The sequence below is a fragment of the Aristolochia californica genome, unplaced genomic scaffold (genome assembly GCF_029961685.1).
Source record: "Aristolochia californica isolate CCGP_79_NKW_82.1479 unplaced genomic scaffold, dmAriCali1.0.hap1 SCAF_1, whole genome shotgun sequence".
Lineage (NCBI taxonomy): Eukaryota > Viridiplantae > Streptophyta > Magnoliopsida > Piperales > Aristolochiaceae > Aristolochia > Aristolochia californica.
The window spans coordinates 54264284-54283192 of NW_027181770.1; the positions used below are offsets into that span (position 1 = coordinate 54264284).

At 37.4% G+C, this 18909-nt stretch overlaps 1 protein-coding gene across 1 annotated transcript; it reads left to right on the top strand.

Annotated features, from left to right (window-relative positions):
• Positions 1-13037: 13037 nt before the first annotated feature.
• LOC137951216 (beta-amylase 1, chloroplastic) lies at positions 13038-15621 on the top strand. The gene is made up of 3 exons (XM_068797803.1): positions 13038-13819; positions 14343-14553; positions 14642-15621. The coding sequence occupies exons 1-3, from the start codon at positions 13191-13193 to the stop codon at positions 15533-15535; spliced, it is 1734 nt and encodes a 577-aa protein (XP_068653904.1). The 5' UTR covers positions 13038-13190; the 3' UTR covers positions 15536-15621.
• Positions 15622-18909: the final 3288 nt, after the last annotated feature.

The window sequence follows — 18909 nt, forward strand, 5'->3', positions numbered from 1 at the left end:
TCAGATTCAATCACTCCAAAATGAACTTGTTCAAGGTATGTGATATGCTGCTTTAACGTTGGTTTCAATTTTTGCGTTTTCATTACTTACTTGTCTTCAAAATCATCTTCTCCAAAAATTATGCTCACCCCCCAAAAATTTGTTTGAGCTTATACTAGATCCAACCTATTTGTTATGTATACAGTTCCACAATTATAATCTCCCCTCCCCCTCACCCTTTTTGTTTAAAAAAGACATACACATTATTGATTTGATCAACAAGTTGTTATGATTCCATCAAATTAAAGTTATTTTTCTCTTATGCTTCTTCAATTTATCATTGTTTGCTTTTATCGTTTTAGAGCAATGCCTAAACCCACTACCTAAAAAGTATATAAATGTCTCCAATATCCAGAATGAGTCGAATCTTTTGTAGTTCACCCAAAAGGTGATTTGTGTTTGAACCACCCTTAAAAAGTGAGTAGTCTCTTTGTTTTGCCCTTAAAATCAGCCATTTTTTTGCCCTTGAATCTTAACACAGTGTATTTCAAACTATGACCATTTTGACTAGTGTGTGGAGTTTTGTCATATGGCTAAAAGTGATTTTATTCTCCCATGTTGTGGTTTGTCCAAGCTAGTTCTCAGGTCCTTTTTATCTCAAACTTGAGGCAGAGAAGTAGAAAAAAAAGTATATGACAAAGGTATTTTTTTTGCATATTGTGGTAATTTTTAAGTGACGAAAATATTCAAGAAAGGGGGAGAATAAAACACGAAAATTTTGCATCTATGAACAATGTCTTCAACAAAAGAAGATACAGAACCATTTTTTTTCTTTGCTAGCTGAAATTAAAAACTCCAACGTGAGGGGAGTGTTGAAAAGTAGGTTTGCAAGAGTCTTACAAGGTTCTCACAACCAGAAGTCTCACAGAGCTAAAATTAATATAGTGGAGTTTAAGAGGAGTATAATGGAAGGATATGTCAAAGAAGAGCCACAGTTAAAAGTGTTTTGGTAATGTTAGTCGTCTATTTATGTTCACTTATTTAATTATGCTAGAAGCTAGAACTTATCTAAACAAAAAAAAAAAAATTTTGCAAGTTGAAGTTATAAACTCCACCTTGAGGAGAAGTATAGAAAAGTATGTTCGCAAGGGTCTTACAAGACTCTCACGGTAAGAAGTCTCACAGAGCCAAAATTAATATGGTGGAGTTTAAGATGAGTCTCGTGGAAGGAGGTGTCAAAGAAGAGTCACAGCTAAAAGTGTTTTGGATAAGTTAATCTTCTATTTATGTTTACATGTTTAATTATGCTAGAACTTATCTTTAAGTGTTAGACTTTAGGTGTAACGGGGATAAAAGTAGTTTAATTGTAATTAGATTCTATTTGTTTCCTCTATTAAAAATAGAGGTTCATTGTACTCAAATTAGTACAAGTCAATAAACTATTTCTACTAGACTACATTTTGTATGATCAATCAAGACCAGTATGTTGATCCATCATACTTTATGCTGGATTATGAAACTTGGATTTTAAGCGTGATGATGAATTTTCTAAGGGTCTTTGAATGTTTGGAACTCTATAATACATGAGTTGAACATGATTGAGAGAGAAATAAGCCTTAAAGCTCCAAAATCACTTATGTACCTCAAAATCGGAGTTTTTGTGTTGTCCTCTTACATCTCTAAAGTTTTTGAAATTTTTTTATACAACATAGATTCTAATCTTCAAATCTTCATTTCTTTACTTGTGGATGTTTTTTCATAATGATTTGACACCCGTTTGAAATTGAAGTCTTGCTTTAAGTTTCGTTGATTCTTTGTACAAACATGTGTGTCTCGAAAGAGTTGCATGTGAAATGCTTAATTGCAAATATTAGTACAAATATGATTAAGTTCTATTATCATCAAAATATAAATGGAGGTTAACCTATGTCAACACTTTTTTCCTTTTTTTCTCCCTTTTCCACCTCTTTTCTCTATTCACAACCAAATGTTGACACTCGAAGACAACTCTTATAAAGAAACCCTAGAATTTAACAGAAAATTAATAAACCTACTAAGCCCTCGTCTAGGTTTATTCCTCATGGACCTAACAAAATCGAGTTTTCTAAAATTGAGTTTTCTACTAAGCCTTTGATTATGTGATTTTCTTCCTTGATTTTAGGATCTAAATTGATCCGAAAATCAACATGTAATGTATTATAAATAGCCTCCGAACAGAAAAGAATACATCGTCGGAAAGCATTCTTTGAAATAATTCTCTGTGTCTCTGTTTTAATCTCTTTGCCTCAGTTTTACACACCTATCTATGATGGAAACTTTTGGGGACCCAAAAGATTTAAAGCCAAAATTATATTGATAAAAGAGCTAAGTTGACATTTGGACTCTTACAAAGATCTCACAACAAGAGTTCCTCACGAAGAAAGGAATTTCACAAGACTCACAAAGTTGGTTAAACTCTAAGTCTTCAATTTTTCTTCTTCTTCTAAAGATGCTTCTTTAAGAGCGCTTTGACATTCGATGGAGCTTGAGGTCTTTGAGAAACTTATGTCGATTCAATACTTATACCTTTGAATATTGTTGAAACCTAGGATTTCATGATGTATAATCACATTAGAAGAGGATTAAGGGGTGAAAAGAAGAAAAGCAGTTGTGGAGACAAGGTTTTAGGAGGAAAAGAGGAAGAGTGACGAATTTGGAGAAAAAAGGAGGAAGATTAGGGTAATGGACTTCTCCAAACCCTCCCCTTAAGTTGTATTCATAGATATCAAAAGTACAAATATTACAAGAGTATCCTTCACCCTAGTAAGAGTGAATAAGAGACAAAAATCATAAACTAATTACATCAGTACCATCTTTATGAAAATATTCTTTACTTACCAACATGCCATCACTATGTGGGCTTGTGGGTTGGAGCTCATCTTCCACACACTTGGACGTGTGACCTTCTTGGATCGTGTGGGTTTCGGCCCATCTTCCAACACACCCCCTCAAGCTGGGGGTGAGATAACATCATAAACGCCCAGCTTGCTGCAAACGTTGTTTAGGATCTTCCCGTATAATATAACAATCTACCATATCTTCCAAGAAAGCTCAAATGAGATATGGCAGAGGCATAGAAGAGCTTTGAAGTTGGAGCTTGAAAGAGATGCCTGGAGAAATCCAAATCTTTGAAGCAAACCTCTATCGCTAGTAGTGTTGAATCTAGCGAGTTTGAAAAACAGACAAATGGATGGAGTAAAGCTTCCAGATGTCACAATAGCCTATAGATTGCTTTGCTAATTTTTCAAGTGGCCTTTGTCTTTAGCACTTGACAACATGTGAAGATCTTGAACAAGGTCATTGGTTAAGTAGTTTGAGTGGTCTTTATGTAACTATGAGAGTGAGTGGCAAAAGTTATAATTAGTAGTTAAATTAAGTGTTTTTTTTATTCTTATGTATTAGGGCATCCATGCCCCACCTATGTAACTAAGAAAGAGAGGTGGAGGAGCTCATTCACGTGCTCTCTCTAACCTATAAATTTCTCTCCTCAACTCTTGCTCTTGCTTTCTCCTTCTCATCGTCTCTTCTCTTCTTCCTTGTTTCATCTTCTTTCTTCTCCTTTCTTCTTCTTCTTCTCAAACCAAGTTATCCATGGATTAAACCCTAGAATTCAACATGGTATCAAAGCTCGAATTCTAATGTTTAAAATATATTTGATGAAGTTATAAAAGTATAATGGAAAGGAAACTCAATTCAGCCTTCAAACAACAAACAGTTCGGCTAGTTTTGAAGAGTAGCAAAAGGTTGAACTCAATTCAGAAAGCTCTCTCCTTAATCAAATAAGTTTCACCTTGTATTTCAAATTATGAGGGATTGTTTCATTTAGGATCCCATGACAAGATCTTCAACCAAGGTAGTGAGATAGGAAAGGAAGAAGAAGATGAGAGAAAGGCGAGGAAGAAAGAAGTAAAGTGGTAAAAGGGACAGGTGACAGGAGAGATGGAGAGAGAGAATTTAGTAGAAGAGAAAAGGCTAGGGACGAGTTTGAGAGAAAGGGAGTGACTTAGTGTTCTACCCCATGCCTTGAGCCTCTACTTATAGTCGTTGAAGGAAATTCACAATTACTACAATATTCTTAGGGCTACAAGCTTTGTAAAAGAAAAGACATAAGTAAACATACATAATCTTTCTTAATTACACCCTCTAAACATCCTTATTAACTGGTCACTTAATTACTCATTTGAAATCTCTTGACATGGGAGAGTTATTCATATTTGTGCCACTTTGAGATGTCTTCTAACAGATTCAATTCAAGTTTTTTTATAGTCACGAAGTTGTTTTTACTCAAGCCTAATTATCCCCCTCAATATTCAGTTTTTTCCCTAATATTGAATCGTTGAAATCACTCTTTTTTTGTCATGCTCAAGTGTTTCCTTCTTTCCTGATTTTTCTAGTTAATTTTTATGTACGAATTTGAAAAGTCTTGTTGTAGCTCTCCTAAATTTCTGGTTTGTTGAAGGATTGGTTGCTCAATTAAGTTGTTCAAACCCTAAGTTAGGATTTGAAGAATAGTTTTTGAAAGTAATCATTAATGCAACTTTGTTTTTATTTTTTTATTTTTCTTTCTAACCCACACCTAGTTCATTTTTTTTCCTTTTTTAATCACCATTTGTTATTGAACAATTAGACTTCTGGTTTAGAATCACAAACAACAACAACAAAAATAAAAATAAAAAAGAGGTCATGCTTGTATGATCTAATGGTTGGCTTCCTTGTTTGTTACTTGCTGAATTTGATAACTTGACCTAAAATTTTTTTGCATTCCATAGCTTTGAATATTTGTTAGTTTTGATGAAGTGTTGTCTTCTTTTCTCGTAAGTTAACATAAAGCTGCAGATTTTCTAGAAAAAAAAAAGCTCATTTGTAGGTCATAATGTTTGAATTGTCAAATTCTTCCTCTTTTCTACTTATGATGATTTCAGCAAAGGTGATCCCTTGAGGATTACTAAAATTCTACATAAAGGCTTGAGTAAATACATATCTTGTTGAGCATATAACTCAGTCACCTATGCATGTGGATCAACCCTCTTACCATAAGTAGTTGAGGGAAGACACACTAGTTATTAACAAGTTGATTAATAGCATGTGATTGATTAACTGGCAAATAATGCGGTGCTCCAAGAGACAGCCAAAGCAATCTAGGACACATGTTTTAAATTATATTCTACCCCTGATAGTGTACAAAATATTTATGATATTTTTCAAAAGATGTTCAACACAAAGCCTAAAGACGATATTCATGAGTATTTTTCCAGATTCAGAGGGCTACTACAAAAGTGGAAAGTTACAAAACCATATGTACTTGATGTTGCCACACAAGAAAAGAAGAGGGAAGACCTGATCTAGGCTACAAGTCTTGCTATTCTACTAACTTGTATATTGCCAATTTACATGTAATTAGCTCTGCTACAAAACCTTCTTTTAATGATGTATGTGCAACCATGCTATAGATTCCAGTTAAGGAGTCCAACAATCAACCAGAACAAGTGGAAAACTCACCTACGATCAGAGGTGGAAAATCACTAGACAAAGGAAGAGGTAGAGGTGGGAATGTTCCTACCTCTATAACTAGTGGTAACAAAAGGGAGTATACCTTTAGTGGGTTCAACAACCATCTTGTATAAAATTGATGGAACCTACATGGAAAACCACCTTACTTCCAGGTTAATCAAGCAACCTCTACTACATCTACCAATAGTGAAGCACCCTTAGAATCCTCCAAAGGAAGATTCATTCTTGGTAAGAGACACCCACTTGTGTAGGGATGGCATGACTAGGAAATAAGGATAACTTTCATAGAGATGGTATAGAATTGTAATTATGCAAGCTCGTGTATATTCTCCTCTATCTTTTTCCTGTTGAAGCATGTAGCCCTAAGGGCATTATTGTCATTGTAAACACCTTCACATAACTATAAATATAGGCACACAACACAGCATGGGGTAGAGCATTCAAGCCTCCTCTCGGCTCAAATTCGTCCATACACCTGTCTCTCTCTTCTTCTTCTTTCTCTCCATTGGTTTCTTCTCTCCTCTCTCCCAAGAGCTAGAGTTCCTCTTTTCTCTCCTTCCCTCGCAATCTCTTGTACTTATGTGTTGGCCCTAGAAATCGACAACTCTATCTAAAGAGGATCATGAATTTTTTCAAAAGTTTCAAAGTATGACAGTTGCTCCCCAAAGCAACACAACCGCCACAGGTGCTACTACTGGTACGTATTCCTTTCTCTCATGCTCTAGCAATTCACATTGGATCCTTGATTCTAATACCTCTGAGGACCTCGGTAAAATAGAAAATATATTCTCTATGACACCATGCACTGTTGAGCGCTTTGACCCCATTGCAGATGGATCACAAACTAGGATTTAGGTTACTGGTATATCAACCATTTCACCATTGTTTACACTTTCTAATGCCTTGTTTGTCCCTCAATTTCCATCGAGTCATATGTCAATGAGTCAATTGAAAAAAATAGTAAATTGTTTTGTTACCTTTTTTCCATCTCATTGTATGTTTCAACACGAAATAAGTGACTGGTGGCGGTCATGAGAGAGAAGGTTTTACTATATGGACCCCATAACATTGACAACAGTAACAAGAACCACAATATAAGAAGTTTCCAAATGGCATAAAAGGCTTGGCCATCCCTCATTAGAAAATTTAAAAAGTTTAGTACTTTCTCTTCATTCGGTTTTACAATTCTTATGTGAATTTTTTGAGCATGGGATACACCATAGATCGGTTTTTTAACCCAGGCAAAACATCATTGTATCTCGTCCTCTTACTTTAGTTCATTAGGATGTGTGGGGACTTGTTAATATCCCAAATATATCTAAATCAAAGTATTCTTTTATATTTGTGGGTGATTATTCAAGAGTTACATGATTATATTTTATTAAAGACAGGGCTGGGGTATTGCTTATTTTTGCCTCATTTTGTGCTATGATGGAAAATCAGTTTAAAACCAAGGTCAAAATCTATCAATCTGATTATAGGAAAGAGTATTTTTCCTCTACATTACAATTTTTTTGCAAGGAAAAATGGACCATTCATCAATCATCATGTGTTTACACATCTCAATAGAATGGTGTATCTGAAAGAAAACATCGCCATCTTATAGAAGTTGGCCGAACTACTATGTTTTCTATGAATGTTCCTTAGTTTTATTGGCCTCACTGCTTATTTTTTTATTAACCGTATGCCCTCCAGTGTGCTCAAAGGTGCCACCCCTTTCTCCAAACTATTTCCTGATTCATTTGTCCTTCTGTTGCCACCGAAGGTACCTGGGTGCACATCTTTTGATCATCACTTGGAGCCACCCCAAAGTAAATTCCTTCCTCGAGTTGTTAAGTACATTTTCTTGGGGTACTCCTAAGATAAAAAAAAGGCTATGTGTCTTACTCTTTGTCATTAAATAAAAACCCCTATTTTATCTCAACTGATGTTTCCTATTTTGAATCTCAACCCTATTTTTCTGCTAATAAGACTGACTGAATAGGAATTTTATGGTCTTGTGCCTGTGAGATAGATCAGCTTCCCAATTAATCGTTGAAATTGACTAACATCAATATCACTATAGTTCCTGCACATAACTTCACATTAGGTTCTCTAGGTGTGTCTGTATGATTGCATCCAAGCATCCTAGTCTCCTTCAACAAATCAAGTATTAGAAAGTATTGACTAACATCAATATCAACCACAACAACCACATTGGTAAGCATTAGAAAGAATCCTTTAGAATCTTAAGAAAAGTCCAAGTTAAAGGTTGTTGCATAAATGTTATAGTCATACAGGGATTGAATGTGTTGCTAATTTTGACTGGGTTGGGTCCCCTAATTACAGAAAATCCACCTCAGGTTACTGCAAAACTATTGGGGGCAATCTAGTCACCTGAAGAAGAGGAAAAACAAAATGTAGTGGTTAGATCAAGTGTGGAAGCGGGATATTGAGCTATGGCACTTGCTATAAGTGAATTGTTATGGTTAAAATAATTTATGACTGAACTTGGGTTCCAGATAACCAAGCCTATATAGCTTCACTATGAAAATCAAGTAGCTACCTATATTGCAACCAATCCAGTCTTTTATGAGAGAACCAAACACATTGAGATAGACTATCATTTAATACGAGAAAAACACCAAACCAAAATAATATTTATGCAGTATATCCTTTTAAAGAATCAATTTGCAGACATCTTCACTAAGGCTATTGCTGCAAAGTCACTCATAGATACTTGCTCCATCAATATAAATAAGAAAGAGAGGGGGAGAAGCTCATTCATGTGCTTTCTCTCAACTCCTAGATGTTCTCTCCTCAACTCGTGTTCATGCCTCATCCTTTGGCCCTAGATGGGGTTGCAGACTACAGATGGGATAGGGATGGAGCATGGGAAGGGTTTAGGGATAGAGATGGGACTAGACAGGGGGTAGGGATGGGGATTGAGCGTGGGAAGGGGTTGATAATCTAATCTACATATAATGAGATATTCTCGTTGCAGTTGGAAAGGGTTATAACTAATGATTGAAGCAAATCAATCGGTCTGAACAAATTCACGAATGAAGATTTTTAAGTCAAATTGGGTATCAAATTAAAGATCTTAAAGTCTAGTTTCTTTAGCTATAAAATATTTTTTTAGCCATATCTTGGAAGATATTAATATCATAAGTACAAAAGGTCATTCTGTAAAAAATCTTTTGTTTTTCATATTGCAATCCTATTAGCTCTCCATGCATTAACATGAACTGATCTTCATTTTGACCTAAAGTCCTAGTTTTTTAGGCAAACTTTCCTTCTAATAAGAGAGTTTTAGTCAAATTGAATCACTCCAAAATGCACTTGTTCTGGTATGTGATATGCTGCTTTAACGTTGTTTTCAATTTTTGTGTTTTCATTATTTGGTTGTCTTCAAAATCATCTTCTCCAAAAATTATGCTCACCCCCAAAAAAATTGTTTGACCTTATACTAGGTCCAACTTATTTGTTATGTTTACAGTTCCATAATTATAATCTCCCCTCTCCCTCCCCTCCCCCTTTTTGTTTAAAAAAGACATATTCATTATTGATGTGATAAGCAAGTTGTTATGATTCCCATCCAATTAAAGTTATTTTTCCCTTATGCTTCTTCAATTTATCATCTTTTGCTTTTATCGTTTTAGAGCAATGCCTAAACCCATTACCTAAAAAGTATATGAATGTCTCCAATATCCAGAATGAGTCAAATCTTTTGTTCTTCACCCAAGAGGTGATTTGTGTTTGAGTCACCCTTAAAAAGTTAGTAGTCTCTTTGTTTTGTCCTTAAAATCGGCCATTTCTTTGCGTTTGAATCTTAGCACAGTGTATTTCAAACTATGACCATTTTGACTAGTGTGTGGAGTTTTGCCGTATGGCTAAAAGTGATTTTATTCTCCCATATTGTGGTTTGTCCAAGCTGGTTCTCAGGTCCTTTTTATCTCAAACTTGAGGCGGAGAAGTAGAAAAAACTGTACATGAGAAAGGTATTTTTTTTTGCATATTGTGGTAAAGTGACAAAAATATTCAAGAAAGGGGGAGAACAAAACACGAAAGTTTTGCATCTATGAACAATGTCTTCAACAAAAGAAGATACAAAACCATTTTTTTTTCTTTGCTAGTTGAAATTATAAACTCCAACGTGAGGGGAGTGTTGAAAAGTAGGTTTGCAAGAGTCTTACAAGGCTCTCACAATAAGAAGTCTCATAGAGCCAAAATTAATATAGTGGAGTTTAAGAGGAGTATCATGGAAGGATGTGTCAAAGAAGAGTCACAGTTAAGCGTTTTGGTAATGTTAGTTTTCTATTTATGTTCACTTATTTTATCATGCTAGAACTTATCTAAACCAAAAAAAAAAAAAATTGCTCCACCATGAGGGGAAGTGTTGAAAAGTATGTTCGCAAGGGTCTTACAAGACTCTCACGATAAGAAGTCTCACAGAGCCTAAATTAATATGGTGGAGTTTAAGAAGAGTCATGGAAGGAGGTGTCAAAGAAGAGTCACAATTAAAAGTGTTTTGGATATGTTAGTCTTTTATTTATGTTTACTTGTTTAATTATGCTAGAACTTATCTTTAAGTGTTAGACTTTAGGTGTAACGGGGATAAAAGTAGTTTAATTGTAATTAGATTCTACTTTTTTCCTCTATTCAAAATGGAGGCGTATTGTACTCAAATTAGTATAAGTCAATAAACTATTTCTACTAGACTACCTTTTGTATGATCGATTAAGCGTGATGATGAATTTTCTAAGGGTCTTTATTTGTTTAGAACTCTAGAATGCATGAGTTGAACATGACTGAGAGAGAAATAAGCCTTAAACCTCCAAAATCTTTTATGTACCTCAAAATCGGAGTTTTTGTGTTGTCCTCTTACATCTCTAAAGTTTTTGAGATTTTTTATACAACATAGACTCTAATCTTCAAATCTTCATTTCTTTACTTGTGGATGTTTTTTCAAGATGATTTGACACACGTTTGAGCTTGAAGTCTTGCTTTAAGTTTCGTTGATTATTTGTGCAAATATGTGTCTCGAAAGAGTTGCATGTGAAATGCTTAATTGCAAATATTAGTACAAATATGATTAAGTTTTGTTATCATCAAAATATAAATGGAGGTTAACCTATGTCAACATTGTCTTTCCTTTTTTTCTCCCTTTTTCACTTCTTTTCTCTATTCACACTCAAATGTTGACACTAGAAGACAACTCTTATAAAGAAACCCTAGAATTTAATAGAAAATTAACAAACCTATTTAAGCCCTCGTCTAGGTTTATTCCTCATGGACCTAACAAAATTGAGTTTTCTATTAAAACTCAACTAGAGACTTGCTAACTCAAATTTCTAATAAGAATTTAATAGGATTAAAATAACTAATCAAAGTTCCACTTTGGCTTTTATAGAGAAATTTCCAACAAATGGTTCAAGAAAGATTTACTAACTCTTACAATTTTGGCAATAGATTTACTAATTTCCATCCCACATAGGGTTACAAAATGTATAAATTCTCACTAAATTACATAAAAGTGAGGGTAGTACAATAATTAACTAAAAATACACATAATAACCAAGAGAATACAACAATAGGTCTCAAACGAGAAAAAATAAAATGTATGAGTTAAATATTTTTCCTCAAACTTGTGCACATAGATTATAAATGCCCAATTTATAGCCAATTTCTACCAAATGTGTCAGAAGCAATAATTTTGGTGTAAATAATTGTTACTTGATTATTTGACTAGATAAAGTAATGGAAATAATTGCACCATTTGTTTTGCCTCAGACAAGTAATGCCTCACACAAGTAAAAATCCTTTGTTTACAGGAAATTGTTTGTTATGTAACAATGACTCAATTAACTTAATGTAATTTCATGGGCACTTTAAGTTGCAAATGCATTTTTCCATAATACTTACCTTAAGGAGACCTTTTGAACAATATAATACCCAGTACATGAAATTCAAATTTTAATGAAGAAAATTATAATCATTAAAGTTATTTAATAATGATCAATTTCTTTGTCAAAAATCATCTGAGAAAAAACCCATCTCATTAAAGCTTTTTAATGACACAAATTCATTATATAGGACTATTTTAACGATGATATCAATTTCTTTAAAAAATATTTTAACGACATAACCAAATTTATTATTAAATTATTTTTTAAGAAGAAAATTTTTATGGTCCTGGGTTAAGTAGTGATACCTTCCACTCCTAACAGGCGTCTTTTGGGTAGGTCGCGAGTTCGAATCCCCGCAGCGTGAGTCCTGAGTGGAGGGGGAGAATAACAGAAACTAGAGTGTGGCCACCGCTAGAGTGTGGTTGTCGTGGTCGTCGGCTCGTGCAGGTGGGTGTGATGTTATGGTCCTGGGTTAAGTAGATATGCCTTCCGCTCCTAACAGGCCGGTCTTTTAAGTAGTATTGGCTATTAACAAAAGTATCTATTAATGACAAATTCGTTCATTGTTAAATAATTCTTTTAATGAGGAAAGGCATTCCTTTAACAATCAACTTGTTTTCGACATTCAAAAGGGGTTGTAACTTGAAGTAATGAGCAATTTCATTGTTATAAAAACGTTTTAACAACCAAAGGGTTTTGTCATTAAAACCCTAATTTTATGGTTTTTTTACTGACAAATCTATTTTGTCACTAAAAAAAAATAATGGATAAAATTCAGCATAAAAATTATCACAATATAAAATTTTGATAATCAAAATTTCCTCAATAAAAAATATTAATTTAAAAAAAAAATCTTTTGTACATAAAATATTCATCTCCTATTACTCACTATGAAATGACCAAACAACATACTAAAATCCCAAAAAAAAAAAAAAAAAAAAAATTGTCCCTAAGCTCTTCCATAGTGACTAATAGAAAGCTCTTATATGGTGAAAACCTTAACCAATTAGTCACGGATAAAAACCGCAAGATGCTCTCTACTAGCCCCTATTCGAAGAAGATCTCATTGAATTAAGTCCAAAAGCACTTTAATCCGCATGTCTAGATCCGTGTGATCATTGAAACGTACAGTCAAATCCAAAGTGCAAACCCGAAGGAACCACGAAATTTCTAGTGGCTATTATTTTCCAGATTTACCATCAAAGACACACATGCGACACGTGTCACTACCATTATCCCTTCGACGTGGACGCAATCGCAGCCGTGTTGGCGGAAGCTCCAGAGCTACTGGAAACTTCCCCATAACGTGCTCCCCCGACGCTGCTACAATTTCACCGTCACAAGGAGACAAACAAAGCGAGCTCTCGGTTTTACCGAAAGGTACCGCCACGTGTGCTTCTTCTTACATACGTGTATATCCATCATTGGTTGCAATATTTAGCCACCGCGTCGCCGAACCGAATGGTTGCTCCGAGTTTTTGGTCCGTCCATCCACCCCCCGTGAGAAATCTCCGCCGTGGGAGATTTTCCTTATCCTCCTATCGACACGTATAAGATAACATGTGTCGGATGTTAGAAAGCTTGGACGGAGATTTTTAATAGTTTCGGGTTTACTATAAATAAAAGCCTCCCGTCCTCCCTTCTCTCCTCATCCACTGGTTGTTCTGTTCACCGCTTTTTATCCCGGGGGAAGCAGAATTCACCGAAATCGCGGAATAAAATCTCTGGTTCTTTCTAAAGTCCAAAAGTTCAGATTACTGGTTTTCTCGTTGCATGGACATGGCGTTCAGTATTTCTCATCAGATCGGATCTCTTTGCGGAACGCCTATGCCTTCTTCGGATTCCGGCACAAGCTCGGCCGACCCAGGTTGCGTTGTGAGCATGAAAGCACCGACGCCGAATTTGCGGTGCCGGATTCAGAAACAGCCGATGGAGATGGACGGGCTGTCGCCACCGTTGAGTCCGTGCCGGTCACCGTCGCCGGTATTTGGAGCGATGCGACCTGATCTGTCTATGGCGTGCCAGGCGTTTGTAGGGACGGAAGCGGCGATTGGGGAGAGGGAGGAGGTAGATGTGATGCGGGAATACCAGGAGCATGGGGGTGCGCTTGCTAAGGGGAAGGGGGTGCCGGTTTACGTGATGATGCCGTTGGACAGTGTTAATAGCGGGCACGGAGTGAATAGGAAAAAAGCAATGAACGCAAGCTTGCAGGCGCTAAAAAGCGCGGGGGTTGAAGGGGTGATGATGGATGTGTGGTGGGGACTGGTAGAGAGGGAGCGTCCCGGGGATTACAATTTCGGGGGGTACGCGGAGCTTCTGGAAATGTGCAGGAAGCACGGGCTTAAAGTTCAGGCGGTCATGTCTTTCCACCAGTGCGGCGGCAACGTTGGCGACTCTTGCACGTAATTTCTCCTCCTCTTCAACCTTCAATTGTCATCCCATTAAAATTTGATCTTCTTCGATTTTTCTTGCGGGATTCAAAATCCTAATTTATGTTTTCTTTTTATCGACTATTTGTCACATTGTCCCTGATTGTCGTGGCTTTTCGAGCCCTTTCCTTTGTTGTCCCATAATTTTTCCGATTCATTAGGAAATTCAGGTTTACATCTCAATCGGAATTCCGACTTGGAATTTTTTTTTTTTTGGGTAATCGAGTCATCGAATTCTGTTTTCCATTAAAACGTGGTCGGTGAGCAGTGGGCAGTGGGCCACGGTAATCGCCGGAACCCTTGCCGCAGGAAAGGTTTGAATTTGAAAGTTTTTTTTTTTTTTTCAATTAAGTTCTTTCGCAACGAAGTACTGGAGTCTTCTCTTTTCATTGACTTGGTAGAGAAGTTGTCCGGTTCCCTACATTTTTGTTGGGCGGGCGGAAGTGACGGGTTGTCTGAATATAAAATACTTAGATGGCGCTTCGTGTGCTTGCAGGATCCCTCTGCCGAACTGGGTGGTGGACGAGATCGAGAAGGACCCAGATCTGGCCTACACGGACCAATGGGGTAGACGAAACCACGAGTATGTTTCCCTCGGCTGCGACAAGCTTCCCGTGCTCAAAGGGCGGACGCCTATTCAGTGCTACTCCGATTTCATGCGCGCTTTTAGGGACAATTTCAAACATCTTCTAGGTGACACTATCGTGGTAAGCATTCTAGAACAGAAGGCGCGTTTCACTTTTTGCTTTTTCACGCCCTTTTTAATTTAATTGCGGCACGATGAACTGTTTTCAGGAAATTCAAGTGGGAATGGGTCCTGCCGGAGAACTGCGGTATCCATCCTATCCGGAGCTCAATGGGACCTGGAAATTCCCCGGGATTGGAGCTTTCCAGTGCTCCGACAAGTACATGCTTAGTAGCCTTAAGGCGGCAGCCGAGGCCGTGGGAAAACCAGAGTGGGGCAACGGCGGGCCCACCGATGCTGGTCACTATAACAACTGGCCGGAGGACACCCCATTCTTCCGTCGCGACGGAGGCTGGAGTAGTCCCTACGGCGAGTTTTTCCTCAACTGGTACTCAAAGATGCTGATAGATCACGGCGAGCAGATACTCCAATCGGCCACAGCCATCTTCCAGAAGGCGGGAGTGAAGATCTCCGCGAAGATAGCAGGCATCCACTGGCATTACGGAACCCGCTCCCACGCGCCCGAGCTCACGGCGGGCTACTACAACACGCGCAACCGTGACGGGTATCTCCCCATCGCGCAGATGCTGGCGCGCCACGGCGGCATTTTCAACTTCACGTGCATAGAGATGCGGGACCACGAGCAGCCCCAAGACGCGCAGTGTGCGCCGGAGAAGCTGGTGAGACAGGTGGGTCTGGCGACGAAGGCTGCGGGAGTGGCGCTGGCGGGGGAGAATGCTCTGCCCAGGTACGATGAGACGGCGCACGAGCAGATCCTGCAAGCGGCTGGTGGGGTAGAGCAAGGGAGGGAGATGTGTGCGTTTACCTACTTAAGAATGGGTCCGGATCTCTTCCACCCGGAAAACTGGAGGCGATTCGTGGCATTTGTGAAGACGATGGGAGAAAAGCCGGCCAATAGGTGCAGAGAGGAGGTGGAGCGGGAGGCGGAGTCGTTTGTGCTCGCAACTCGGCCTTTAGTGCAAGAGGCTCTAGTCCACGGCTGAGTCTACATTTTCACAAATAATTAGTATACCCCTAAGTTCGATGTTAATTTATTACATTATCTATGTAATGATAATACATGTTTCCATTTGTTGGATAATTTGAATAATAATAGAACCTAAAAGGGTTAGAGTTAATTAATATTTTCTCTATTAATTTGAAATCCTACGTAAAAGTCACAATGTGTTACATGTTCCACGGATTGAGACATATTAGATCATCGACAATGGATCTAGTGTTGATTATGGACCATTAGGGCACGTCGGTGGTGTAACATGCTCGTGGGAAAGGGATGTGGCAACTTGAACAGGGAAACGCGTAAGAAAGAAATGCCTTCACATGTTGCACTTTCCGTCTACAACAATCTAGTTTACGTCAAGCAAACAAAGGACGCTTGGCATGTACGTGTACTCTTTGATTAGCTTTCAAATGGAGAGTCAAGCCTGGAAATATAATTCCGCTTTAGTCATTTGAAAATTGCACGCTTTACGGGAAAAAATGAACAAAATGCGCAAATCGTGCAAAGTGGAAATCAAAGTTTTTTCGTTTCTTTTGTCTTATCTGTTATTGCGTAAAACGCGTAGCAATGTCCAAGTAACACTGCGGACTTCAGAGAGACAACCACTTGCTTAAAGAAATATAAAGTACGGCTGAGAATCAAAAGTCTAAATATTTTAATTTTTTATGATTTCTTAAGAGTTACATGGCTTTTTTTTTCTCGGGGGATATATCAGAGGTCTTACCTAAAATTAAATCTTTTATACCATGGTCTAGCATACCACCATAAAAGTCCTTGCCACGGAACGCATGTGGGCTGATTTTGATTCATTTTGCGTTGATAAAAGAATTATTCACTAAATAGAATAGTATGGCTGAAAGAAATAATGGTCATCTACTTGAGATTGCACAGGCCTTTCTGTACCATATGCATGTGTCTCACTTTTGTTGGCCACATATTATCCATATGGCCCATTTTCTTATCAACAGATTATCGTCTTTGGTTTGTTAATGGTGTCACTCCTTATTCTTATATTTTTCTTAGCGATAACATGTTTTCTCTTTCGGTGTGTGTCTTTGGTTGTACTGGTTTTTTTCATGTCGCATTTCCTCACATTACTAGATTGGATTCGAAAGCACTTATATGTATCTTTTTAGGGTATTTTTGTACTCAAAAGGGATATGCATGTTACGACAATTCTCTTCAAAAAATATGGGTGTCTAGAGATGTGACATTCCTTGAAGACCAACCATTTTATTCCCCCATAGGTGCCCTCCTTGGGTTCTCTCCCGCGACTAAGTTCCCAAAGCTTATTGTGCCAATTGATGACTTCCCTTCTCTAGGCTGCTATGATGTCTCTTGTCACCCCCTTGAGGCCATGGACGACACCTCACCTATGCCATATGCATATCTTTTTGAGGTATCTTCTTCTCCTACTCGTGCGTTTGGTCCTCCTTTTGATACTCGTCAGATTGCTCTCATCGAATAGCCTTGGTCTTGCACATGACCATCTACTTCTCATCCCATAAATCACTTTACATCTCACCGATTCTCACCATTTTGTTGTCAGTATTTTGTTTCTATTTCCTTTACTTCTATTCCTTAGTCTTATCAGGAGGCCCTCCAACATCCAGGATGGAAAACAGTTATAGATGAAAAAAATGGCAGCTCTTTATGAATATCAAACTTGGCAACTGATTTCGCTTCCCTCTAATAACCAACTAGTGGTTGTAAGTGGGTTTTTACTATGAAGAATCGTCCAGATAGTTTTGTGGCCTGCATTAAAGCTCGACCAGTGGCTAAAGGTTACACTCAGTGTTAAGGAGTTGATTATGAGGAGACGTTCTCACCTATCACCAAGCTTAATTCGGTAAAGCTTTTACTCTCTCTTGCTGCAAACTTTGGTGGGTTTTTTTTTTTTCAGCTTAATGTAAAAAATGTTTTCCTCAAAGGTGATATTAAGGAGGAGATATATATGAAGCAACCACCTAGTTATGTGGTCAAGGGGGAGTTGGTATATCGTTTACATAAATCTTTATATGGCCTTAACCAATCTCTACGAGCTTGGTTTGAACAAATTCAATCAAGTTATGCTCTATTTTGGATTCATGCAGCGCTCCATAGCTCACTAAGTCTTTGTCAAGCTTTCCAAAGTCTGTGTGGTTCTACTTGCAGTACATGTTTATGATATTATCTCGACAAGTAGTGATACCGACAATATTTATCAAGTGAAACATAAGATTTGCAGTGAATTCAAGACGAAAAATTTGGGACTCCTAAAATACTTTTATTGGCATTGAAGTTCTTCAATCTAGGCATGACAAAAGAAATATGTACTTGGCTTACTCATAGACACAAATATGATGGGTTGTCGTTTTGCAGACACCCCCAATGTATACAAATACAAAATTATGTATTGGTTATAGAGAGGATGTTGATGTGGGCAAGTATCAAAGATTTATTGGGAAGCTGATTTATCTTACTGTGACTTAACCGAATATTTCCTTTGTAGTTAGTGTGGTCAGTCAACACATGCACATACCCCAGATGTTTAATTGGCAGGCATTAGCAAGGATTCTCAAATATTTGAAAAAGTCTTCAGGACAATGACTTCTATACAAGTGTCATGGACGCCTCAAAATTGAAGGTTTCACTAATGCAAATTGGGATGGATCACCAGATGATGAAAAGTCCACTTCAGGATATTATACTCTAGTTGGAGGTAACTTGGTGACTTGGAAGAGTAAAAACCAAAATATAGTTGCAAGATCCAATGTTGAAGTCGAATATAGAGTTATAACACATCTAATAAGTGAACTCCTGTGGGTTAAATCACTCTTAGCAAAGGAGAATCGATGGAACTCCATTGTGATAGTCAAGTTGTAATCCACATTGCCTCCAACCCGGTCTTTCATGAGATAACTAAACATATTGAGGTAGATTGTCACTATGTGAAAGAAAAGTTACATGCTAGAATTACATCTCTTACACATGTTTCTTCTCACAATTAGCCATGAGGGGGGAGGGGAGTGAATAAGTTTATCACATTTTAGCTACTTTTCAACTTCTATTGCTTCACAATGCAAATAAGCAAGTACTTTGGATAATTAAACATACACCCACAATGAACACTAAGATTTATAGTGGTTCACAATCGCTATTTTAGATTGTTCATATGCTCCCATGAATCTTTTGCCTCAGAGTTAAAAGTTTCACTATAAGCAGCTAAATAACATCTACAGTAGCAAACATCAAACGTCCAAATTATAACACATACTCAACACTTGGGACTTATAGCTAACAACAACTAGGTACACGCACCTAAACCCTTAAAGAGATTTTTTAGCAGTAACAACAACATTATCAAAAATTACCATT

Excerpts from the sequence above, each read along its gene's own strand:
- LOC137951216 (XM_068797803.1), top strand. The coding sequence starts at position 13,191 with ATGGACATGGCGTTCAGTATTTCTCATCAGATCGGATCTCTTTGCGGA. Across the intron at positions 13,820-14,342 it reads AACGTTGGCGACTCTTGCAC|GATCCCTCTGCCGAACTGGG; the intron begins GTAATTTCTCCT and ends GTGTGCTTGCAG. Across the intron at positions 14,554-14,641 it reads TTCTAGGTGACACTATCGTG|GAAATTCAAGTGGGAATGGG; the intron begins GTAAGCATTCTA and ends AACTGTTTTCAG.